Raw genomic sequence first — 26,691 nt, forward strand, 5'->3', positions numbered from 1 at the left:
CCAGACGGGCCCCGAGCAGCCCACTCAGGACCCGGGCCTGCTGGCTGGGTAGCACCTGCACACGGTGAGGACCGTCCATTTCCATGAACACGTGCTGACCAGGTGTCTGTCTCCGCAGGTCCAGCCTTCGGGAATGAAGACCAGCCGGCTCTGAAGGCCACACTGCCTTCCAAAGATGCGCCCAGGGTCACCAGGGCAGCCCCTCCAGCCCCCTCCAGTGTGACCCCATCCCGAAGGAGTTTACTTCCGGCACCCAAACCCACGGCCGTGCCCACCGGTAAGAGGCTTCCCACCCAGTGCTGGCTCTGCACCAAGTCGGTGTCCCACCGCCCCTGTTCCCCTCGGCCTCCTGGGTGTTCACTGGTGCTAGTAACCCATCATCTTTCCTTTCTATAATTTTAAGAGTTTCTAAATCAAGTGGTGCTTTTACTAAAGCGGCGGTGGGGGGTGGAAGCTGTCATTTGGATTCCAGGTAGAGGCTCTGAGTCATGTGTGCTTATTACCTAAAACTCACGGTCATCCCTTGGACCCTGACTCACAGTGGCCCCGTGGGGCAGAGAACGGGCCCCTAGGGTTTCCAAGGCTGCCTGCTTATAGAGGCAAACGGCCCCATCCCTCTCCCATGACCCGGCCAGTGAGGTGGGTCAGTCGAGCCCTCAGCACGTGTGCCACCAGGCCCCCATCAAGTCCCCAAAAGAGAGCCTTTTCTGAGTGTCCTTTAAAGTCCAGACACGACACCGCTAAACGCACTGCCATTGAGTCCATTCCGACTCACAGCGACCCCGTAGGACAGGCTAGCGCGGCCCCACGTGGGTTTCCAGGGCTGTAAATCTGTATGGGAGTAGACAGCCTCATCTTTCTCCCACGAAGTGACTGGCGGTTTCGAACTGCTGACCACAAGCCCAACTTGCAACCAACTAACGCCACCACCTTTGTAGGCCTTTCAAAAGGCTACTTTTCAGAAGTAGATCTCCAGGACTTCCTTCCCAGCCCGTCCTAGTTTGGAAGCCGCACCAGAGCCTGTCCACCGTGCACGACGCTGTTGCCCTTTGAAATGACCCGTTGTACAGCTTCCAGGGTCACAGCAGCAAGTGAGCCACCAAAGTTTGACAAACTGACAGCGGGTGGGGAGAAGGGCAGCTATCCAAGGCAAGGGGCTTCAAGGTTCGTGGGGAAATGGAATGAAACCCACTCTTTGAAGCCCCCTGGGACTCAGATGTTCAAGTTCTCCCCAAGAGCTTCTCACCCTCTCCTGGCCCATGAACTCACACCGTTTCCACTGCAGAAAACCAAGCCGGGTGACTTTAAGCAAGGTGGCAGTTGGCTCAGAGAAGCAGGGCCCACAGCACCCTTGGAAGGGTGTGGGAGCAAGCTCCAGGCTGGGAATCCAGGATGGGGTCCCAGAGCACCCCAGGGATCTGCTGCCCCCATGGCGCTTTCGTCCTCCAAGTAAACATCTGTCTGGCATTCTCTGCTTTCTGGCCAGATCCATGTGACATCAGCAATGCCCCAAATCCAAACAAGCAGCCCGCCGTCTGGGTTTGATTCTGACTCGCTCAGCATGGCCCTGTCAGGCAGAGTAGATCGGCTCCGACTGGTTTCCAGGACTATAGCTCTTCATGGAGTGGAGTTTCATCTTAGGACTCCCTTGGGGGATCATGTATCCTGCCTAAAAGCCCAGGGAGGGTGGGATGATTGAGTTGTCAGAGGAAGGAGTGGATCAGGCTCCCTGTCAAGGTGTCCGGGCTTTCTCGGCTCGGTGTTCTCCGAGGCCCGCTCGGGCTCCCTTGCAGTTCAAACCGACTCTTCTCACAAGGTGGATTGTGTCCCCGAAGTTCAGCCTTGCATTCATTCCACTGGTTTGAATTTCAAATTTCAATCAAATCCAGCTTCTAAAATGAAATCAGCTTTCATCCCGACCTGCACTAGCGTCAGGCTCATTTTACTAGTCGGTAGCAGATGAGACTAACGCTCCAATAATTGAATTTCTTGGGAATGTGAGGTGTTTGGGTAACGTTAATGATGTGGGTGACACAAACCCTCGTTGTTTGTTGGAATCATTCCTAAACGCAATGCTGAGTTTCTTTCTCCAAGGAGCCCGGGGGATGCTGCAGGCTAAGCATCGGGCTGCTAACCACAAGGCAGTGGTTCAAACCTATCCACTGCTTTGACGTAGAATGAGGCAATCTGCTCCGATAAGGAGTTACCATCTCAGAAACCTTGAGGAGCAGTTCTACTCTGTCCTATAAGGTCACAATGAGTCAGAACAAACCAGATGGTGGCAGTTAGGGTTTGGCTTGGCTTAGCTTGGCTTGGTGTGGTTTGGATTGGTGTGGTTTGGCTAGACTTGACTTGACTTGCCTAAACGTGGTTTGGTTTGATTTGGTTGCGGTTGGCTTGGCTTGGCTTGGCATAGCATGGTTAGGCTTGTCTTGGCTTGGTGTGGCTTGACTAGGCTAAGCTTGATTTGGTTTGACATGGCTTGGCTCAGTTTAGCTGGGCTGGGCTGGGCTGGGTTTAGATGAAACCATTTCTAACACACAATACTTTCTTTCCTTCCCTGAGTCGTTCCCAGCTAACGAGGCTGAAGTCTGACTTCTCTCCACTCTCAGAGACTCACCGGGTACCAACCACGGCACACACCCCAGGAGAATCGGTGCTATTTCCTTTAACCTAGATTTCTGATGTGAGGTTTGGTGGAAGTGACTTTTCCCTGGCTCACCTTCCTTCAACAGACTTCTAATAGGTAGCTGCTCGAAGCCACAGGTGGCTCGGATTCCAGTTAATTAGGCCATCCTCGTAGAGCAAACTGATCTGTGAGTTGATCATGAGAACAAGAGCAAGAGGCCTAGTCTCAGCAGCCCGGGTTCCCGTTAAACCCAGCCGACCAAAGCCCACGGGGAGCTGCCCTAATTGCCTGGAAAACATGTGAAGGAAATATTGATGCTGACAGTCTTAGCACAGGTGTTAAGATTTTGTCCCAGCTGAAAGAAGAGGATAAACAAAACCCGCTGCCAGCGAGTCGACTCCGACTCCTAACAGCCCCATGGGACGGAGCAGGATTCTTGGTCTCCTTGACTGTGCGTCTCGATGGGCACAGACAGCCTCTTTGTTTCCATGAGGAGCGGCAAGTGGCTTCAAACTGCTGACCTCTTGCTTAGCCAACTGCACCACCAAGGCTGCTTCTTGAAAGAGAGGAGAGAAAGGTAGAAGCTGGAGCAAGAAGCACCGCGATGAGATTTGGAGGCCCCACCATCGGAAGAGAGTTACTGATGGAGGCTTCAAGAAGAAGGAGCGGCCCCCCAGGAAACCAAGGAACCCAGGGCGTAACGGTGCCCGCGGAAGTTGGATGAGAAGCGTTACCATGACGGAGTTCTGGTAGGAAGTAGCAGCACGCAGATAGAAAGCAAAGCAAATGCAAAATCAAAGGCAACCCTTGGATCCAGGGGGACAAAGCGCTGTGCATGGGTGGAAATGGCTCCGTCAGGAATGCTCGACACAGAGTTCTATCCAATGGCTGGACACTGAATTTGGACGTCGCCAAAATGGATGGCCTTGCTGTATTGAGATGTTGGAAGGGTGTGGAAGGGAGGTTACCGAGAGCAGAATCATCCTTTTCTGTTAAAAGCATTGCTGTTGTTAAGTGGAGTCATGCTGCTTTATTCTCGCCTCTTTCTACTGTGCTGGGGAAGGAGGAGGTTGTCTGCTCCCCTGAAGCCTGACACAGCCTCTGAAACCCTGCCCAAGGTCGTAATTGAGTATTGTAAATTGACTCAGGGGCAGTGGGTTTGGCTTCTAATACAGTTCTTCATAAACACTTTTATTTCCTAGTCCTATTGCAAGGAATAATTAAGACTCTATCATAGGTCTAAGGAGGCCTGCATTTTCAGACCATTAAACATGTGTCTGTTACCTGAAAGGTGGGCAGCGCAAACCCACCTGCCTCTCCCTGGAAGAAAGGCTGCAAAGGGCCTTGGATCCTACATAGCAGTTAGACTCCCCTGGATAGAGTCAGGACCCTGATCACGCTGATGAGGGGTGATTTTGAAGACGAAGGCGTGTCTGCCCCAAGACTTCACCTCACAGGCATGTGGAAGATGGACGCGGAATAAGGAAGACCCAAGGCCCAAGGAGGATCGGCGCCTCTGAACGACGGTGCTGGCGACGTCTATTGAAAGCCCCACGGACAGCCAAAAGCATGAACAGAGATGTCTCGGAAGAAGTACAACCGGAAGGCTCCTTAGAGGCAAGGAGGGCGAGACTTCATCCCACATGCTTTCGCCGTGTGATCAGGAGAGGCCAGTCCCTGGAGAAGGACGTCATGCTCGGTCAGGTGGAGAGACTGAGAAAGAAGAGGGCCCCGGAGGAGACGGATGGACACAGGGTCTGCCACCATGAGAGTCATGGTGAGCACAGGACAGGAGCCGGCGGTGCGTCCTTTGTTGACATGGGGTCGCTATGGGTGAAAACTGCCAAGACGACATCGAACAACACAGGGCTGCTCTAAGGAACCCCCGTGATGCTGTTGGGTGAGTCGTCAACGGCCAATTCTAAGGTTGGGGGTTCAAACCCACCACCAACTCCCAGGTACAAAGTTGTGGCTGTCTGCTCCATAAAGACTTATCCGGTTAGGCACCCTCAACAGGGTCGCCATGGGCCAGAATTGGCTCCAGGGCAGAGTTCGGCTTGGAGCTTTGTTTATAGGGTTGGTGTGAGGATGCCCGCCTGGGAACCCACGGGGACACTTCTCCTCTGTCACCTATGGTCCTTGTGAGTCCAGTGGACTGATGGCTCCTTCGAACAATAGCATGATAGATTTAATCTTTACAGACCTTTGTCGAAGCACTTACCATGCTGTGGTTCAATGGCTGCAGGGTCTGTTTGCCCCAGACAGTAATAAGCTTGTGGGGCCAGAGGCCCTTTGCTATTCCCAGCGACTAGGTCAATCATTGCCCTGTACGCACAATACGTGGAATCCCCACAACCACTGCCCTTCAGCTGATGCCAGCAGACCGTGACCCTTTCTCGGATTTCTGGGGCTGCCACGCCTCTCTGAAACAGGCAGCCTCACCATTTCCCTCAGAGCGGAGTGGCTGGTAGACCGCCCACCTGTGCTCAGCAGCCGAACGCTTGGCGCACCGTGCCCCAGGCTCCTGACGGAAATGAACCTTCCTTCAGCAGGTGAACATCGGCTCTCTAGGCCACCCCATAGTCACCTGCTTCCCATCAACCCAATTCTCCACACGATCACATATTCCTACTCATGAGTTCTTCTTTTTAAGATTACAATTGACATCAACACAGAGCTCGGGTGGCATAGTGGTTACACACTGGGCTATTCACCTCAAGGTCAGCAGTTTGGAACCACCAGCCGCTCCTAGGGGGCGAGATAGAACTTTCTACTCCTGTAAAGAGTGACAGTCCTGACAGCCCACGGGGGCGGTTCTCCCCTGTCCTGTAGGGTCGCTGTGAGCCAGCATGGACTCGGTGGCAGGAGTCTGGTTTTTGGTTGGTTGGGGCACCAATGAGCTTTCCTTTGTCTCCCTGACCCCCATTCCCCCATCCTCCAGCCTCTGCTGGAGTTCACTGACTCCCTCTCTCTGTTCCTGCCTGTTGTCTTGCCTGCATCATGCTTCCTCGTTTCCAAGCCCAAGAGAAGCGTCCCTTGGATTGTTCCCCGCGTTGGGGGGCTGTCTCACCCACATCAGCACCCCGAGCCCTGCTTCCGTGGTCCGTGTATCACAGTCAGTGGCACTGCATCCGAAAATCCGGGATCTCCCAAGCCCCGGGGCCCCTTCCGCCTCACTCTGCAGGCTGGCGCTGACTCGTTGGGCTGAGACGGGGAGACCATCCCAGGAAAAAATCCACTCCCCACGGATGTGTTCTTATCTGTCTTCAGAGACCGGCTTCTTAGCGCTTCTTGTTCACACAGAGGTTGACTGGCAGGATCTCGTTATTAAGTGTGAGGTTAAGCGTGAGTATTGGCTTTGCTTTGGGGTTTGTCCTGCTGGCTTCTCTTTAGGAGCCCTGGTGGTGCAGGTTGAATGTTCGAACCACTGGTCCCACAATGTGGGAAAGGTGAGGCTGGTTTGTGCTGTAAAGATGGATGGTCATGGAAACCCCACAGAGCCCCTTTGCCCCGTCCTAGTGAGGACCCTCTCTCCCTGCCCAGGGATTTCCTCCTCCGTCTTCCTGCGATCAGAAGGGCAGTGCGGGCCACAGCCTGGGAGCACTCCTTGCATCAGAGCAGGGCGGTGACCCAGTTGACAGCAGCCTGACCGACCACGGGTACCCACCCCATGGACAGTGATTACGTCATCTCACAGCCCAAGCTGATAGACACTCTGTGGGGACACAGTGCCCTCCATGGCACAGGGCACAAAACTGTCTCTAGTGACACAGGCCAGCCTGCACCCCTGACTCATTCATGCAAGGCGTGGCTCTGAGCCCAAGGATGTGGTCACTGTGGGGACAGTTCTAGGGTGTGAGCGGGGAGACCTGTGTGCTGTGTTTATGTGTTGTGTTATTCTATGGTGGGCGTAAGCAGGGGTGGGGTAGGGTGTGTGTGTGTGCTGTGGCCAGCATCCCTCAAATCCATGCCCACTCAGAGCAGAGAGGTCCTGCAGGGTTCCCAGCTTCCTCTTTAAGGGGCCTCATCTCCTGACTTTTCTCCCACGGCACAGCACAGCACGACACAGCATGACCCCACACAACACAGCACAACAGGACACAGCATGACATGACGCAACACAGCACGGCCCAGCACCCATGGACCAAAGGCCAGTCCACCCAAGGGCCAGTCCCACTGTGTGACGTGACATTGCCATGAGTCTGGCACCCCACACCCACCGGCTCTCCCCCGGGGCTGGCACTGACCCCAGCAGGGGCTCCGGGAAGGCTCAGCTGCCACTGGGAAGCAGAAACCCGCTGGGCGTGTCTGAGCACAGCTGTCTGGACACTAATTGGAGCTGGCCAGGCCGTCCCGGGTGACCCGGCTCTCATGGACACGCAGGCCCTGGAGCGGTGGCCTCCAGCTGCAGCTCCCTCCCATCCTCTGAGACACGGCGCAGGCACTGGGGAAAGGGCAGTGAGCGGGTTGTTGAGGACCGCAGCCATTGCTGCCCAGTTGGTTTGTCAGCGTCACTGGGTGGCAGTGACCTGCAGGAGAAGGGGCCTTGGACATCAGACCAGCGGACAGCACAGCCCATACTCTCTGGTCCTCGAAAGCTGAAGGCCAGGGTGTCCTTCCCTGAGCGCTGCACTGGCCACAGGCCGCCCAGAGCGTGTGTTGTTGGTCCGGTGAGCCTTTAGTCAAGCGGCCCTGGCCCCAAGCAGCTGATGTCACTGTGTCTGTCTGTTATAACCAACTTCCTCTCCATCTCCCTTCACTGTCTCCAGGTACAGGGACGAAGAAAGAAGGTCACAAAGAACAAGAGACTCACAAGCCGGCTGTCTCGTCTCCTAAGAGAAGTGCAGCTTCCACCCCCAAGCCCCACTCTCCAGGTATTTGCCCAGTGCGATCTGCTCCCTTCAAGGTCAGCAGTTTGAACCCACCAGTTGCCCCAAGGAAGAAAGATGAGGCTGTCTGCTCCCGTAAAGATGGACAGCCTCAGAAACCCGCAGGGGCATGACCCATATGGTTGCTGTGAGTCAGAACTGACTGGATAACAGTGAGTTTGGTTTGGGTTTGTTACTGAGGAGCGGGGAGGTCTTGAACTTGAAGCTCACTGGGCTCAGGTGCAGGGACAATTATGAGGACGGCCCAGGACCGGGCAGTGTTGCCCGCTGTTGTGCGTGGCCGCCGTGGGATGCTACTGGCTCCGTGGTAACCAACAGAGCAATGGTTAGTTTCAGTTGTCCTGTGTGTCCCAGTCAGTGGCACTGCAGCAGGGGAGGGTCAGGGGACGCAGGCTGTGCCTGGACAGGGCAGGAGGCTCAAGCCAGGGATGCGGCCTCCATCTGGCTTTCTGAAGGACAAGCATCTCAGCTGACCAGGATAGAAGGGGACACTGAGACACCCTGTCCTGAGTGACTTGTGTGTTGCCACTCAACCTGCTTCCGGGCAGGCGGGCAGGACTTCTGAGGAGGTGCTGGGGGCCCTGCGATTTGAGCGTGCCCCCAAGAACCAAGAGGCGGGCAGTTTGGGGCACCAGCTTCTCTGAGGCGGGGAGAGGCAGTGGCCGGCTCCCTCAAGGTGGAAGCAAACAGTTCACATGCTCAACCACTAGGGGAAAGGTGTGGGGTTCAAGCCCACCTCCAGGAGCCTAGGAGGAAAGGCCTGGCCATCTCCTCCCGCGGAGCAGGCCCTTGAGACCCCGTGTGGCCCTGCCGGGGCCAGAGTTCTTCTTCCAGAGACTGTGAGCGTTCCTCCCACCCACGCTGCAGTGGGGGACGGGACAGGCCATCTCAGGAACCCTGCTTCTGGTCAAGATGGGTGCACGGACTCGGCGGCAGGTTTGGGTGGTGACAGGCACACCCACGGGGTACGCTCGGTGACCCTGGGAAGCTGTGGAAGCTGCGTCCCGTCACCATGTGTCTCCCTGTAGACAGACTGAATGGGGGTCCTGGGCCTGACGGGCCCTGCTCCTGGATCAGTGAAGCTTTGTCCCAGGCTGAAAGCAAAGCCGAGTGCTTCCGGCCCTCGGACACGGCTTCTGGAAGGGGCCGGTGCCTGCAAATGGATGGTTCATGTTCTCTCGACCCTCTCCTCCCCCTGGGCCCAGACTTCACATGCCACGCATCGGCCTGTGCCTTTGTGGGCACGCAAAGTGGTGGGCGTTGCCTGGGCCTCAGTGGGACCCTCAGAGAACCCATCACTGGCAGGCCTCATGTGTGCCGTTCCGGCTCACAGCACCCCACATACACCAGGAGACACCGCCTGCGCCTCCACGTCCCCACCAGGGATGTCATATCGCAGCTTGACCCATCTGGTCCAGCGCCTCCCTCTGTCTCACTGCCCTTCTGCAAGCTACCAACGCGGTGACCAAAGCAAAGTGGAGACTGACTGGGGCACAGCTCACACAGGAGGAGACTTGTGGGTTCTGAGTGGGTCCTGGTACAGGCCATGTGAAGACATGTCACAGGACGGACTTGGCAGTGCGTGCTCTCGTGGGAGAGCTGTGGGTGGGACCCAGCACCCCCCTCCTTCCCCAGCGCCAGACCGCCCTGCCCCCACTGCATGCCAGATTGCCCACAGGTGGGAACACCCTTTCTTCCAGGCATCTCTCACAATTCCTGGCTAGTGCACCCCAGGAAGAACGGGGCAGCAAACTGCAGAGTCGGGGCTCAGAGCCACCCAGCAAGTCTGCAGGGTGACAGGCCGGGCAACCTGCCCCTGGAATGTGGGCAGCAGAGCAAGCCCTCCCAAGTGAGTCTCCTCTGTCGCTGGGGGTCACTCTGCATCAGAATCCACTCAGAGGCAACAATCAAGCCACAGTACACGGAAGGACTAGGTGGTGCCCAACCCCGCTGCTGGCCACCCTGACCAGGGTCCCAGTAGATGGACCCTCTTGGGCCCCAGAACAACAAAGCCCATCTGTCCAGCTGGTTCCAACTCACAGTGACTCTGCGGGACAGAGAGGCCCTACTCCATGGGGTTTCTGAGACCCTCTCTCCTCACAGGAGCGAGCAGCCTCATCTTTCTACTGGGAGGAGCTCATGGGTTTGAACCGCCGACCTTAAGGTTAGGAGTCCAACATTTCACTCAGTACCGTTCCAAAGGGCCTTGATAATAAATACATTTAAAAACCCTCACTGCCATCAGGTCGATGCTGACTCATAGTGACCCTATAGGACAGGCTAGAACTGCCCCTGTGAGTTTCTGATACTGTAAGTCTTTATGGGAGTAGAAAACCTTGCTTTTCTCCCAAGCAGCAGCTGGTGGTTTTGAACTGGTAACCTTGTGGTTAGCTAACCAATGGTTTAACCCATACTCTGAGTCAGAACAGACTCGGTGGAGGCTAGTGGCTTGGTTACCTTCCCCAATGGGAACCCTGGCAGGCTGCAGGCTACACGTGGGTTGCAAGGTCAGCAGTTTGATACCACAAGTCAGTGCCCACTCACAGTACAGGACTCCTGAGCTTATAGTCTGCACAGGAGCAGAAAGCCTCATCTTTCTCCATCAGACTGGCTGGTGGGTTTGAACCGCTGACCTTGAGGTGAACAAGCCAATGCCTAGCCCATAGCACTGATTACAACCCAGAAAACACTAAGGGCAATTCTTCTCTGTCATGTAGGATCACCATAAGACAAAAGTGGTCCCATGTCAGCCCCTCTCCTGAAAGGAGGCATGGCTTTGTGGGGGCATGAAACAAATGCAGCGACATTCATTCAAGGAGCAATAGGACTCTAAGAGAGCCTATTCGGGGCCTCTCTGGGCCCTGGTGGCGTAGTGGTTACACACTGGGCTTGGGTCTGCTAGGTCGGCAGTTTGAAACCATCAGCCACCCACCCTCAAGAGAAGGACAGGGCTTTCTCCTTCCTTAAAGAGCTGCAGTCTTAGGAGCCCACAGGGGCAGCTTTACTCGGTCCTAGAGAGCTGTTGTGAGTCACTGCTGGCTGGGTGGCAGTGAGAGTTTACACACAGCACTCTCAGCACTCAAGCATTCAGGGGTTAACCCCAAAGCCAGCAGTCTGCACCCACCCAGGACCTCAGCGGCAAGGGAGACCTGCAATCACCCACACAGGTAACAGTCCCCCAGAGCAGTTGTCTTCTGTCACTGAGTCCCCGTGAGGTGGACGAGACTCCATGCCACCTGACAACAGCATCAGCTCTTGCACATGAAGATCCCTGAAGGGCAATGGCTAAGCTCAGCGGCTGAGAGGTTGGGCGTTTGAACCCACCCACTGGCTTCATGGGTAAAGGCCCTGGCCATCTGGTTCTGTAAGAGGGATAACACCAAAAACCCAGTGGGGACATGCTCTGTTACCCAGGGCCACCTTGAGTCAGAGTCAACCTGACGTCACCCAACCCTGACAATGATGGTGGTGGTGAAGGTGAAGGTGAGGGGGGGTGTCTTTGGGATGGATCTGAAGGCTGCAATATGTGACCATCTGTGTAATGACAAATGTCCACGTGCTTAGAGGTGACTGGATGCCCCACAGATTGCATGTCACTTGAGTCTCTGCCCTAGAGCATGTGGTATGATTTCCGGTAGGTTCCCAGAGGAAGTGCCCTCTCTGTAGCCAGGTGGACAGCTGGTACCATTACATCTTAATTAAAGCACTACAGCAGCGGGTTCTCAACCTGTGGGTCTCGACCCCCTTGAGGGTCGAACGACCCTTTCACAGGGGTCGCCCGATTCATAACTGCAGCAAAATGACAGTGATGCAGTAGCAACGAAAATAAGTTTGTTGTTGGGGGTCACCCCCACACGAGGAGCTGTAGGAAAGGGCTGCGGTGTTAGAAAGGTGGAGAAGCATGCACTAAGGCCTCTCACGAAACCATCATCCGCAATAAAATAGCAAATGGGGATCACACACACTCCAAAAAATCCCTGGTGGGGATCAAACACCCCCCACTGCTTTGCTGGAGTTCGTTTCTTGGTGAGCTGTTTTTGTATGGCTGCCATCGTGGGGCGTGCCGGAGGGAGGTCAGGATGACAGTGAGCTTGCCGACACTGCGCTGGGCACGCTGGGAGCAGCCTGAGCCCGTGCTTGTGAAGACAGCAGTGGGCAGAGTCGTGCGGCTCTCGTCTCTGTGGGGCCATGTTGAATCTGCCACCGCCTGCTGGAGAAGATAAATCCCTGGTGGCTTCTAAGAGGAGGCAGTTTAGTGCACGTGAGCAAGAGCACCACAGACAGAGCGATCGGAGCATTCCACTTCTCTCCCCAAAGGACGGGGCTGCGTGCCACTCAGGGCCCACCCTCTGAAGATATGGGGGCCAGAGCGAGCACGCGGGGGGTTCAAGGCTTGTCTAAAACAAGCAGCCACCTGAATGAGGCATCAGAAGGAGCACACCAGCCGTGTGGTCCAAGGATTGTAAAGAACAACAGCCAAGACCAGAAGAAGGAATGGTATTAGAGTTTAAATTCTGAGCACCCAGATTCCACGCTACAGATGACAGTGGGGGCCCGAAATCCATTTGCATGGTCCCCGGGTGGAGTAAGCCTCCAGAGACTCCCGTCTGACAATTGACAGGAATGGGAATGACCTTGCTATCAGACACAGTGCTGTGGAAAGTGGACCAGATGCAGATGTCGTAGGTAACACTTGAACACCTTATCCCTGGTCTCCCTCTCGACCCAGTTTACGTTCGTTCTCACTTTTCTGAGCTTATGCCTTCTTTTCTAATTGAGGCTTTCCTCTGCTTTGTTTTGTGACTGTTGCTGGTTCTGTCTGTCTGTCTGTCTGGGTGGGAGTTCCGTATGTTTTCCTTTACATGAAGTCCATGATTGGTAGATCTGTAGAGACGGTAGCAGGCGTAAATGAGCATTAGGTAAGGAAAGATCATGTAACGTGACGTAGCATAAGGCAAGGAAACATGCAGGGGACAGTGATGTCACAGGACACACAGTAAGGCGTCCTCGCCCAACAGAAAAGGCCCTGGTGGTTAGGTGCTGCCCAGCCAATTCCAACCCATTGCAGCCTCACATACGCCAGAATGAAACACCTCACAAGGGTTACAATGTAGCAGCCAATGTATCCGTCCACGTCTACTCTCTAGCTGTCCAGTCGATGCCACCATGGAGGTTTTAGTGGCTGCTGGTTCCTCTGACGGGGACAGCCTGTTCGTTCTTCGCAGTCAGTTATTCATCTGGAGCTCCGCAGAAGCCTGTTCAAATCCTCTGCTGGCGTTTGAAAAACCTGCCATACACAAGTCGCCACCGTACGGCAAACGGGCAGACAGGAGGTGGTAACATAGCTCAGGGGAAAAATAAATACCATACGGTTTTAATATTGTTTAAAGGAAGAGAAAAAATACACAAGAAACTTCCCGGCCCCTCAGCTTGCCTGGGAGGAATGTAGGAAGCTGGAAGCATTCCACGCATTTATCCGGTGTTCTCTTCCCAAGCAGGAAGCCTGGCCACTTAAAACCCAGTGCATTCCAAACAAAGCGCCATCAAGTGGCTTCCGACTCACAGTGACCCCATAGACTGGGTAGAGCTACCCTGTGGTTTCTGAGACTCTTCACAGGAGCAGGCAGCCTCAGCTTTCTCACATGGAGCGGCTGGTGGTTTCAAACCGCTGACCTTGCGGTTAGCAGCCCAACATGCAATCACTACACCGCCAAGATAACAACACCAAACTCAGTGCCGTCAAGTCGATGCTGACTCATTGGACAGGATAGAGCCGTCCCTGTGAGTTTCCAAGGCGGTCACTCTATGGAGGCATCTTTCTCCCTTGAAGAGGCTGGTGGTTTCAAACTGCGGACCCTGTGGCTAGCAGCCCAGCGCTTAACCACTATACCGCCAGGGCTCCTGAAAGCCCCACCTCAGTCACCTCCACCCAGCCGATGCTGGCGGGGGAGAACTGCCCGGTGAGTGACTGAGAAAGTCCTGTCTTTCTCCCTCAGAGCAGCTGGTGGTTTCAAACTGCCGACCTTGTGGTTAGCAAACCCGCATATAACCTCTCTGCCACCAGGGCGCCTTAAAGCCCCACACCTGCCTCTGATCTGGAGGCCCCTGTCTGTGCTGGCTTTTTAACCTCTCCTCCCACGCCCTCCCCCCACCCACCTTAGATGAAGCTGAGTGTTTTTGTCGTTTCCTCACAGGGTACCCGAAGCAGAGGACTGCTGCCCCCCGCAACGGGTTCCCCCCGAAGCCGGACCTGCAGGCCCGGGAGGCCGAGCGTCAGTTGGTGCAGCGGCTGAAGGACAGGTGTGAGGAGCAGGCCGGGCAGCTCCGCCGGCTGCGGGCTGAGCTGGGGAGGGCCGTCTGCGGCTTCGGTGCCCTGGCCGTCTCCACACAGCACTTCTACTGGAAGGTGAGGCCACGCTTGTGGATGTCACGAGTGGACAGACAGATGAGCAGATGTCATGGGGCAGTGGGTGGGGAAGTGGTGCGAGGAACCCCAGTGGCACTGTGGTTAAGCACCCGATGGGCCAAGCGCCCAGCCTCTCATGTAGCAGGGCGGCCCATCGTGCCTCTGCCCCTCGTGTTGGAAGGAGCCTTGATGGTGTAGCAGTGATGTAACGTGTTCAGCTGCTAGCCGGCAGGTTGACGCTTCAAACCCACCTACCAGCTCCTTGGAAAAAACAAACCCGGCAGTTGACTTCCAAGGCCTCCCCCGGCGAAAGCAGGTGGAGTGTAGTACCGCTCTGACATGCACATGGGCTCACCAGGTCTTGCTTCCAAATGCCTCTGAGTGGATTAGAACCTCCCACCTTTCAGTTAGCGGCCATGTATGCTAACCAGTGGTCTGGGGACTCCTTAGGTGGCACACATCTAGTTAGCACTAGCCCTCTAGCTGGAAGTTGGGAGCTTTGAGTCCAGGCAGAGGCACATGCAAGAGGTGCCTGGCAGCCTCCTTCCACAGTGTGGGACTGGTCTGCTCTGACTCCCCAGTGTCTCTGTGTCAGGTTCAACCCAACAGCATTTGGACCCACCCAAGCCCCACTCCTTCACCTCGCAGATAACCCAAATCCTGGAGTGGTTTCATAAACTACGAGGTTTTGTCATGTTGAGGGGGCCCCCAAGCATATCCTCCTGACCACTTTCAACCATCTCTGCTCACTGCCATCCAGTTAATCCCGGCTCATACCGCCCCAAGGCAGGGTTTCTGAGACTATTGCTCATTCCGGAAATAGACAGCCTCATCCTTCCCCCATGAAACGGCTCATGGAATTGAACACCTGACCTTGCAGTCAGGAGCCCAACATAGTACCAACAGGGCTCCCTTAACTACTGTCTACACTTACACTGTACGCATTCTGCGAGTGGCATTTCCTGGGCCCATATGGGACTGGTAACCTCAATGTCAGAAGTTTGAAAACACCAGCTGCTCTGTGGGAGGAGGAGGAGGCTTCCGACTCCCACACAGCGTTCCAGGGTCAGACACACACAGCGGGAGTTATACCCTGTCCTATGGGGCCGCTGTGGGTCAAAATCAACTCAGTGACAGTGCATTTATTGGGTTATTTTTGTCTTATCAGCTTCTGAGGGGTGGCTTTGGCCACTTAATTTGGTCACTTGCTTTTTTTCCCCTGGATATTTTCAATCCCTGATGAGTGGGTCTGTGGGTACAATGCCTGAGGGTCATGAGGGCCCACTCTGGCCAAGTATCTCTGAGCGCCCCACCTGCCACCCTCCAGGCACAGCCCCTCCGTCTCCAGGCATCCCAGGACCATGCCTGGCCCCGAGTTTCCCATCTCCGCAGCCTGCAGAAACCAAAACCCACCACCATAGGCTCAGAGCTGACTCACAGAGTTAGTGGCCCAATACGGAACCCCTATTCCCTCAGGGATTCTTGAGCCTCCCAAATCAGACAGCAGAAGGGGCCAGCAGGCTGCTGATGCTGCCTGGGCCGCCCCTGGCTCTCTCAGGGTGAGGTGCTAGCCAGAGGGGCTTGGGTGGTGGGCGGTGCTTCATTTTATTTCCACAAATAACAATAGCCGGCTGCAGACAAGACCGACTCCCTCTGGAGTAAGGTCTGGGTCCGTAGTGCCAGCGCAGAGCCTGGCCCTCCGGTCCCACTGAATAGGCGCTCCACATTTGCTCAAAGTGTCAGGACATCGATGATGCTTCCTTCTGCCTGCCTACTCAGTCGCTGCTGTATCTCTCTCTCTCTCTCTCTCTCTCTCTCTCTCTCTCTCTCTCTCTCTCTCTCTCTCTCTCTCTCTCTCTCTCTCTCTCTCTCTCTCTCTCTCACACACACACACACACACACACACACACACACACACACAGCCCCACTGCCCTGTATGCATTGGAGAGTCTCAGTGTGTTGGGCCAGTTGCTGCCCACTCAGCTTTGACTCATGGTGATCCTGCGTGGGTCGGAGAAGGACTGGGCTCCAGGGAACTTTCAGAAGTAACTCCCAGCCCTTTCTCCTGAGGTCACACCCCAGCCTCCCACCCAAACCAAACCCACGGCCATCACGGCCATTCTGAGCCCTGGTGACCTCGCCAGAGTCTCCCAGACTGTACATCATTATGGGCGCAGCCAGCCTCATCTTTCTCCCCAGGAGCGGCTGCTGGGTTTGACCCGCCGGACTGGTGGCCGGCAGCCCCATGTCTAGCCCACAGCGCCCCACAGTAGCTGAGCGTGGTTAACAGTCGGCCCCACGTGGGACTTGAATGTACGGGACCGTGACCGGGAAGAGATGCGTCTGAGACCCAGATAAGAGTTCTCGCTTCCGCCTGCGGGTCCAGGCTCCTGGCAGAGGAGGTGTGAACAGGGACAGCTGTGACAGCATCGCTGCCCGGCCTGTGGGATTCTCAGCTGCCACATCGAGGTGCCAACAACGCCAGCCTCACACTTGGCAGCTCTGTCCCTACAGCCCCAGGGTTCTCACTGCAGCAGGCCAGAGAGGCCTGCTGAAACTCACAGCCCCAGGTCTCAGAGGCAGAGGGGTGTGTGTGTGTGTGTGGGGTGTGTGTGTGTGTGTGTGTGTGTGTGTGTGTGTGTGTGGAGGGTGTGTGTGTGTTGGGTGCGTGGCTCCCAGGGACTCACTCATCTTGGGGTCAGGTTCAGGGTCTGGTGTGGCTGCCTCCCCCCCCCCACCCCTCCCACCAGCACAGCTCTTTCCCACCCCCTGGTGGCCAGTGGGTGAAACTGTGCAGACGATGATCCTGCTGTGAAGAGTGGCTTAGACACGGTCCGTGGCAGGGCGTGTTTATTATTTACATTGTCATCTTAGACAACATATCCTACCCATGCTGTGTGTTTCCTGCCAGACTACTCCGTGTCATCAGCTCTGTGCTTCTTTAAAGATGACACTATCAGAAACCCTGCGGGACGATTCTCTGTGTCCTACAGCGGGGCCAGCCTGTGAGGCATCATGCTTACATGCTGGGCACTCACCACCAGGTCAGCAGTTCAGAACACCCCCCCCCCCCCCACACACACACACACACACACACGGCTGCTCAGGTGGAGAAAGAGGAGACTTTCTACTCCGGTAAAGAGTGGCCGCCTCAGAACCCCCAGGGCAGTTCTGCCCTGTCCTGTAGGGTCGCTGTGAGGCTGCTTCCGCTCGAAGGCAGGGCGTGTGCTTTAGAGGTTTTTGTTTCTTTCTCAGCAATTGACTGGAGGATGGGAGTGGGTTTGACTTGTTAAGAAGAATAAGAATCCATAGATGAAAATAACATGGAAATTGTTAATATATTGAATACTGCTTATGTTAAAAAATCAAAACAAACCCCTCAGTTGATTCCAACTGATAGCCGCCCTATGCAGGGTTTCCGAGGCTGCCCCATCACTGCAGGAGCCGACAGCCTCATCTCTCTCCTGAGGAGCTGCCTGGTGGGTTGACCTTCTGATCTTGTGCTCAGCAGCCCGAATAATAATCCACTGTGCCACCAGGCCTCCTCTCAAAATGAAAAAACCTCCAAACACATTGCTATCGAGTCAATGCCGACTCACAGTGACCCTGCAGGAGAAGGAAGAACTGCCCCCGTGGGTTTCTGAGACTGTCACTCTAATTGGGAGCTGAAAGCACAATCTTTCTGCCTTGCAGACACTGGTGGGTTTCAAACCGCTGACCCTGTAGATCACAGCCCAACGCATAACCACTACATGACCAGACCTCCTCTGGAGCCTATTACAAACCAAACTCACTGCCATCGAGAGGATGCCAACTCACAGTGAGCCTGTAGGGCAGGGTAGAACTTCCCTGTAGGTTTCTGAGACTGTAGTTCTTTATGGGAGTTGAAAGCCTCATCACTTTCCCAGGAACTGCTAGTGGCTTCGAACAGCCAGCCTTGCAGATCACAGCCCAACGTGTAACCATTGTGACACCAGGGCTCCCTCTCCTACTGGGAAGCTGGGCAGAGCCTGCTGTGAGGTGTGGCGGTGGCGCCATCTAGTGTGCATTGCCTGGAATGACAACCAAGATTCCCTTAAATTCCAGGCATGGTCCCTACAGAAAGAAGGCCTTGCTGGCAAAGTGTTTTGGCCCCATTGTCAGGAGTGCCCGGCCCCTGGAAAGGGAACCCAAGCTTGGTAAAGCGGAGGGTCAGCCATAAAGAGTAAGACCCTCCACAAACGGATTGTCACAGTGAGTGCAGCATTGTGGGAATGCAATGCTTCCGCCCCGGGCACACGGGAGTCTCTGTGAGTCAGCCCCTAACAACCACAGGGACACAGCTGGTTCAGCGCAGGCTGCTCTATCCTAGGGACACATTCTGCTCCATCCTAGGGCGTCCCTTTGAGTTCGACTGGACCTGATGGCAGTGCGTGGGTCCCTACATAAGGCATGGGAGGATGGAGGTGGATTACGGGTTGGACTGCTGAAAGGTCAGCAGTTCAAACCCACCAGCCACTCCAAGGGAGGCAGTTCTCTTCTGGAAAGAGTTATAGCCTCGGAAACCTCTCCAGGCAGTTGGGAATTGACCCCTGGGCAGTGCACATTCCCACAAAAAGCGTGACAGCAATGCAATGGTTAAAACGTCAGCTGCTGTCCTAGAAGGTGTTGAAAACCGCAGGGTGTTCCACAGGATAAAGGACCTGGTCACCTCTCCTGAAAGAGGACAGCCTCCTGCTTTGGTGGTAATCATGGGTTACACATTGGCCTGCTAACCACAGATCAGCAATTCGAATCCACCAGCCACTCCTCAGGAGAAAGAGGAGGTTTTCTGGTCCTGTGAAGAGTTACATATTGTGCTGAGATCTGCAAGGTCAGAAGTTCAAAAAACCCCAGCCATTCTGGGGGTGAAAGACAGAGCTTTCTGCTCCCTTAAAGAGCTACAGCCTCAGAAACCACAGGGGCCATTCCACTCTGTCCGACAGGGTCACTGTGAGACAGCGTGGACTCAATGCAAATAAAGATCAAACCCTAATACAAGAAGGCACACTGGAGGGGCTGTTGGTTAAGCGGTGGGCTGCTAGCCATTCGGTCGGTGGCTCAAACCCACCAGCCACTCCTCAGGAGCAAGATGAGGCCATCTGCTCCCATTGAGATTCCACTGCCATCGAGGTGGCCCTGGCTTGGGTTCTGGCTCTGGAGGTGGACACTCAGAAAAGTAAGGAAATATCCTTTCCTGGCGTCTGGTTCTCCATGTTCTCCTGGCCCAGCCTGCAAACTGGGGGTCCCTGAAGCCAATAGTGCCACGCACCCCACCCCACCATGGACGTCTTCCCACACGGAAGACCACACGGAACACTCAGGAATGTTCGGCGTCCATGCTCGTCACAGACCAGCATACGAAGCGCCTGTGAATTCTCTGCTCAAAAAACTTACTGCCACCAAGTCGATGCCGAAACACAGCGACTCTGTAGACCACAGTGGAACTGCCCCTGTGAGTTTCCAGAACTGTAAACCTTTATAGGAGTAGAGAGCCCTGTCTTTCTCCCACAGAATGGCTGGCTGGTGGTTTCAAACTGGCAACCTTGTGGTTTGCAGCCAAACTTGTAACCACTATGCCACCAGGGCCCCTTAATACTTCTTAGATTAATAAGAACGGTAACAATAAGATGGGTTTGTAAAAGCTTCATTGAAATGCCAACGGTTGGTTACAGTATTAGTGAAGGAGCGGGCGGCTTCATTTCCCTTTTCCCCTCCCTTTAATTCCCACTTCATTCTCAAAAGTAAGAAAGCAATTTCCGGAGGTTCACAAACACGAATGACCATGATTTTGAGGTGCCAGAAAAGCTAACAAGATCAGTGACTACGAAAACCAGGACACCAGCTGTGTCTGTATCACGTGCAGATGGTGAGCCACCTGACCACAGTGCAGTGCACTCAAGGGTGCAAAAAGGCGACCCACCTCGAGTCTTGGGCTTGGGTGAATATTGATACACTTCAACTGGGCGTGTTGGCGTCAGGTGCCATCGAGTCAGCTCCGACCCATAGCGACCACCTACACAGCAGAAGGAAACCCTGCCAGTCCTGTCCTCAAAAAGGTCCCCACGCCTGAGCCCAGGGATGCGGCCAATGAGCCAGTCCATCTTGCCGTGGGCCTTCCTCTCTCGCACACCTCTGAGCTCTACCAGCCATGATGTCCTTCTCCCGGGACGGGCGGGGAAAATATCTGTGTTGCTGTGACTAATAGGTTCATTTAAAAGAATAATGAATTTCTGCTGCTGAAATGCTGCACTAAGACTTGATACCCGGCCAGTTTAGTGTCACCCCCTGACATGGTCACACACCACTAAACGCCCACTTAGGGATGCCACTGGTTGGAGCCTCCATTCAGCGCTAGGTGAACATCTTCTGATTGGAGGAGCCCTGGCCTCGACCGCTATTCTCCGCTCTGATTGGAGGAGCCCTGCCTTGACTGCTATTCTCCACTCTGATTGGAGGAGCCCTGGACCTACCGCTAATTCTTCTGCTTCGGTTTCCTGGCATTCAACGTTGCAGATGGTGCAGGGTGCAGAGGCAGTTGACTGGGTGGGTCACAACGAACTGTGGACACCCTTGAGCAGCATAGGAATCCCAGAACACACTTCATTGTGCTCTTGCGGAGCCTGCGCACGGATGACAAGGCAGTGTGTGAACCGAACAAGGGAACGCTGTGTGGTTTGAAATCAGGAAAGGCGTGCCGCAGGGTTGGATCTTCGCACCATCCTTCCTCGATCCACATGCTGAGCAATCAGAGAAGCTGGGTTCTCTGAAGAAGAGTCAGGATTGGAGGAAGGCTTATTCACAGCTTGTGGAGTGCAGATGACACAGACTTGCTTGCTGGAAGTGAGAAGGGATTGAAGCACTTGCTGATGAACACCAAGGATCGCAGCCTTCCGTGTGGATGACAACTCAATGCGGAGAAGACCCAAACTCTCCCAACCAGACCAATGGGTGACATCATGATGGAAAGATTGAAACGGTCGAGGATTTTGTCTTGCTTGGACCCACAGTCCGTGCTCATGGAGCGGCAATCGAGAACAAAAGGTGTGATGCCTTGGGTCTGCTGCACGCACCTTGGAGCACTGGAAAGCTGGGACGTCCCTCTGGCGACTCGGGTGCGCCTGATCCAAGCCATGGTGTGTTCAGTCACCTCCTGTGCCTCTGAGAGTTGGACACGGAATCAGGAAGACCCAAGAAGAACCAGTGTCGAACATGGGAGAGGGATGGGGTGTGCCACTTGGATCGTGGGGCGCCTGCCTAGATGACAGTGGGCCCAATAGTAGACAATTGTGTATCTTAACTGAGCTGGGGAATGGGCTTCGTCCTTGGCCGATTGTCCGACAGGGGGGTCTGTTTTGCACCTGAGGCAGCCTGCCAGGACTCCTGCTTCACCTCTGAAAGCACAGCGTTTCTTTTATTCAAGTGGGCTCTGTCCAAGAGGAGGAGCCCTGGGGGCATAGTGGGTTATGTGCTGGGGCTGCCCACAGCAGGGTCAGCAGTTCAAACCCAGCAGCTGCCCTGAGGGAGAAAGATGAGGCGGTCTGAATAGTGACATGCTGGAGTCACCCCTGTCCTGTGGGGTTGCTATGAGTGAGAGCCAACTGGGGGGCAGTGAGTTTGGTTTGAGTTTGGGTTCCAAGAAAGGCTAACCCCTCAACCCCACGTGTCTGGGGGTGGCGAGGTTCTGGTGGTCTGGTGAACTCTTACCTCTAGCAGGTAACTTGCTGGAGAAGCAGCAGCAGCCTCTGGAGGTGGGTCCCTGGGCCCCTTGTTTTTACTGGAGTCCCCTTGTCGTACAAACCAGTTCCTTAAAAGTCTGGAGGGTTTGAGTTCATACACAGGCACTGAGGTAGAAAGGCCTGGTGATCTTCAGCCCCTAGGAGCCCCTGTGAAGCACAGTTCTACCAGCACATGTCCTCTCTCTCTCTCTCTCTCTCTCTCTCTCTCTCTCTCTCTCTCTCTCTCTCTCTCTCTCACACACACACACACACACACACACACATACACACACACACACACACGGTCACCCTAAGCCGGTCATCCGGGCATCAACTGGCCGTTGGTTTTCTTTTTGACCATTTTATTGGGGGCTCTTACAACTCTTACCACAATCCATACATACATCAATTGTATAGAGCACATTTGTACATTCATTGCCCTCATCATTCTCAATACATTTGCTCTCCATGCATGGCTGTTGATTTTCTTGTTTAGCTAGTAAAATATTGAATATATCATGGACTGCCAGAAAAACGAACACATCTATCTGGGGACACGTACAGGCAGGCTTCTTAGAAGCGAGGATGGAGAGACTTTGTCTCGCAGTCTTTGGACATGTGATCAGAAGTGATCAGCCTCTGGAGCAGGGCATCATGTCTGGTAAGGTCTAGGACCAGCCACGCAAAAGAAGGCCCTTGCTGGGCTGGACTGACCTGGTGGCTGTAGCAGTGGCCTCCAGCACAATTGTGAGGCTGCTGTAGGACTGGGCGAGGTCTGCTTCTGTTCTCCATGGGGTCACTATGTGTCAGAGCCAACCTGACAGCCAGAGAGGGGAATAAAAAGTATCTCTGTAGGAAGACTTCTCATCTTTGACCTTCACCTTCATGTTCAGGCCAAGATCTTTCTTTCCCTCATAGACCTGCCATGATCATCCCTTCTGCCCGTGAGTGGCGAGAACCAACCCTGTCAGGGGTACACAGAGAGGGGACTGTGGACCTGTCAGGGTGATGGGTGCGCCCACCTTCCCGGGCAACTTGGGAGTACAATGCAGGGCCCAGAGAGGAAGCAGGTGTTGGGCCGGGTTGGCTAAAGAAACAAATTCAGTGACACTCGCATATAGATAAGAGCTTTATATCAAGAGGCAATTATATATCAGGAAATCTCCCCAGCCCAGTCCAACTCAAGTCCATAAGTCCGAGTCTAGTCCATGAGGCCCTCTTCAGACTCGAGCAGCCACATGCAGTGATGCAGAGGGCAAGAAGACCACAGGCTGGTGGGTGCAGAGTCCTGTGGATCCGATGGCGGTGGAAGCATTCCCAAGGCAGGTCTCAGCAAGGCTCACCTGCAGGAAGGTGAAAGAGAGAGAGAGAGAGAGAGAGAGAAGTTCCCAGAACCCTCCTTATGAGGAGGTCACGCCCACAAGGAGGCACCATCAGGCTGTGACCTGATTGACAGGCTAGACTCCACCCCTACATTTCAAGTTGACACAAAACTATATAACTACCATAAACCATCTTCCAGTTCTGCCTGTCTCTTAACCCAGCTCTGATTCATGGTGGCCTATGAGATGGAAACACTGCCCATTGGCCTTCCTAGGCCGCCCTCTGTGTGGAGGCAAATGCCCAGCTCTCTCTCTCTCTCTCTCTCTCTCTCTCTCTCTCTCTCTCTCTCTCTCTCTCTCTCTCTCTCTCTCTCTCTCTCTCACCGCCCCCGGGGCAGCTGGTGGGCTAGCACTGAGCCAGGGCTCCTTTGCTGCTTCTAACTGTCCTTGCAACCCACCCACCCACCAGCTCTGAGACCAAAGGAGGTATTTTCCTCTGGCTTCTAGCTGTCTGCTCTGTCTCTGTAATAGGGCAAACTTGCTCATGCTAAGCACACAAAGTAGTTCAGGGACAGTCACTTTGGGACCCATTTAAAACCAGGTGACCTATATTGTAGATAATTAAACCTGGAGTGGGTTGCATTTTGAAAAACACCTCTAAGTTAATGAATGCTTCTTTTTCCTTTTTCTCGGTGCACCACAGCAAAATCCCCATCAAAGGCCGGGTTCTCTAGAGAAGCAAAACTAGTGAAACTCATATTTTCATGTATAGAGGGACATTTGTGTCAAGAAAATGGCTCTCACTGTTGAGGAAGAGGGCAAGTCCCATTCAGGGCGGCTTCCAAGTCTGTAAGTCAGGGTGTTAGGCTGGAGGCATCTTCTAATTTGAGTAGCTGTGGGAACTGATGAACCCAAGTCCGAAGACCACTGGCTGCCGGTTGCAGAGATGAATACACCCAAGGTCAGCAGGCCAGGCTTCTGGCTGCAGAGGCTAATGAATCCAAGATTGGCAGGTCAGGTGGCAGGCTGCTGCTAACTCCCAGTGTCAGCAGGCGAGAGGGCAGGTTGCTGGCTCAAACCAAAGGAGCCAGAGGTCAATGGCCCCGACACGGGATCCAGACCCAGCAAAAAGCTACCAAACTTTTCCAGAGCATCCACTTACATTGGAAGCAAGCTATCTACTCAAGGAAACTTACTTTCCATTGATGGCATCAGGACGGTGACCCAAATAAGGGTGTTGCGCCCCACCTTAATTATCTGACAAGGAATCGACTGTGCACGGTGTCCTTGTTAGGTGTCATTGAATCAGTTCCAAACCCTGCCCAGTCCCGCACCATCCTCGCAATTGTCCCTCTGCCTCAGCCCATCATTGCTGCCACGGTGTCAGCCCATCTCCTTGAGGCCCTGCCTCCTTTTTGCGGCTGCTCTGCTGTGCCCAACTTAGTAGGTCCTATTACAGAGGCGACTGCATTGCATTCGATCACATCGTGGGGATTTCTGGGTGTTAACTGCCAAACCACTGAGAATCTTGGCCCAGCCACGTCACGCTAATCCTAAACCATCACAGAATCCCCAAAAGGAAAAGGTACACATGTGTGCAGGGTTATAAGACATTTATTCACCAGGTCAGCGCCACGGTGACCACATGGCAGTTCCATCATACACATATCCTGAATTTAATTTCAATCCATTGAAAAGATGGATCAGTAGCAAAAACAGCGATATCCACAGCCTCATTCCTAAAATCACAACCTAGGTTGAGAATCAGATGATACGCTGTCGTCATTCTGTTCATGGATTAATTCCATCAAAAAATACTCTTGGCTGCCAACTATGTGGGGGACACTCCTCTAGATTCTAAAGACCCTTGGTGGTGTGGTAGTTAGACAAGGACTCAGCTGCTAACTGAAAGGTCGTCGTTTCAAACCCCGAAGACTCTGAGAGAGACAGCTGGAGTGGCCTGCTTCTGTAAGGATTTCCAGCCTTGGAAACTTCACGGCTCTACTCTGTCCTCTTGGGTCACTATGAGGGGACATTGACACAAAGGCTATGGGTTTGGGATTTGTTTTACTTTAGGCTCTGGAGATAGATGGGCACACCCAGACAGCGTTCTTTCCTCGTTCTAATGGGAAAGACATAAACACAAATGACCACACATCCATCAAGTTGATTTAAGACTCATGGAGATCCTACAGGGACCCTGGTAGTTATGCATTGGTCTAACCGCAAGGTCGGCAGTTCAAAACCACCAGCCGCTCCACTGGAGAAAGAGAAGGCTGTCTACTCTCATGATGAGTTACAGTCTCAGAAACCCTGGGGGGGAGTTCCACTCTGTCCTAGAGGGTCGCTATGAGTCAGGAAAGACATAGATAAACAACTTACATAGTTTCATAGAATATAACATCACAGAATTCAAAATACTTTGAAGAACATGCAGTAATGGTGACAGCCTAAGGGAGTCCTTGGGTGGTTAACCCACTCTGGTCTTACTAGTTAACTCACTCTGGTGCTCCTGGTTAACCCACTCTGGTCTTACTGGTTAACCCACTCTGGTCTTACTGGTTAACCCACTCTGGTGCTCCTGGTTAACCCACTCTGGTCTTACTGGTTAACCCACTCTGGTGTTCCTGGTTAACCCACTTGGCTGCTGACCTAAATGGTGGAGGTCCAATTCCACTCGGAGGCATCTCAGGACAAAGGCTCGGGGTCTCCGTGTGAGAACGAGGCACAGAGAGCCCGGGGGAGCACAGCGCTACTCTGAGACGCAGGGGTCGCCATGAATGGGAGTGGGCTTGATGGTGGCAGGGTCAGGGACTGGTCATGGTATAGGGAGCTCCTGGGGTGGGGGTGGGGCTGCTGTGGGCGGAGTCTTCAGGGAGGCTAATCTGAAGGGGTGACTGGAATGAAGTGAAGGAGCCCACCTGGTGGCAAAGGCTGGGGGTTGTGATGCGTTGGGTGTGATTGGGCGGGACCTCCCGGAGTGAAGAGGTGACAGGGAGGAAACCAAGCTGGACCATTCGGCGGGGCTTGGATCAGGCGTGTTGTTGGCAGTGGTGGTGTAAGGCATCATGCAGTCTGCTCCCATTCATGGTGATCCATGGAATGAGAGCGGTGCCCAGTCTGGCCCCATTTTCACAATCACTGTTAACGTTTGTGCCCGTGTTGCAGCCACTGGGTCAACCCATTGTATGTTGAGTGACCGCCAACCCGAGGGGCTCCCCTGCTGGCACTCCATCTGACAGCATCCTGCTGCCGTCCATCAAGTTTTCCATGATAATTCCTCAGAAATAAGATGCCCCTTCCTTCGTCCTCGTCTCTCCTTCCTGGAGCGCTGCTGGCCCCGGGGGTCAGACGTTGAGCTGCTAATCACAAGGCCAGCAGAGAAAGACGAGGCTGGCTGACCCTGTAAAGGTTCAAGGTCTTGGAAACCCAACGAGGAAGTTCTTCTCTGTCCTTTGGGGTCCCTAGGAGGCAGAATCAACTCGAGGGCAGTGGGTTTGAGTGAGTCTGCGTTTAGGCTCCATTGAAACCTGTCCACCCTGGGTGACCCTGCTGCTATTTGAAATGCCAGTGACCCAGCTCCCAGCATCACAGCAACACAGGAGCCACCACACTGGGACACTCGGGCAGCTGGGGGTGGCCAACCAGGCACAGGATTGGGCACTTCCTAGCATACATGCCACTGGAAGGGTTTCTTGTGGTTTGCGTC

The 26,691-nt window shown here is 54.3% G+C and overlaps 1 protein-coding gene across 1 annotated transcript in view; it reads left to right on the top strand.

The window, feature by feature from the left end:
* MTUS2 (microtubule associated scaffold protein 2) overlaps positions 1 to 26,691 on the top strand; it is a 283,680-nt gene that overhangs the window by 193,852 nt on the left and 63,137 nt on the right. Inside the window, exons 5-7 of the mRNA XM_075562809.1 lie at positions 119 to 277; positions 7,399 to 7,503; positions 13,713 to 13,924. Of these exons, the coding sequence (XP_075418924.1) occupies positions 119 to 277; positions 7,399 to 7,503; positions 13,713 to 13,924 (476 nt within the window). The remainder of the gene's footprint in view (positions 1 to 118; positions 278 to 7,398; positions 7,504 to 13,712; positions 13,925 to 26,691) is intronic.

The sequence above is a fragment of the Tenrec ecaudatus genome, chromosome 11 (assembly GCF_050624435.1).
Source record: "Tenrec ecaudatus isolate mTenEca1 chromosome 11, mTenEca1.hap1, whole genome shotgun sequence".
Classification (NCBI taxonomy): domain Eukaryota; kingdom Metazoa; phylum Chordata; class Mammalia; order Afrosoricida; family Tenrecidae; genus Tenrec; species Tenrec ecaudatus.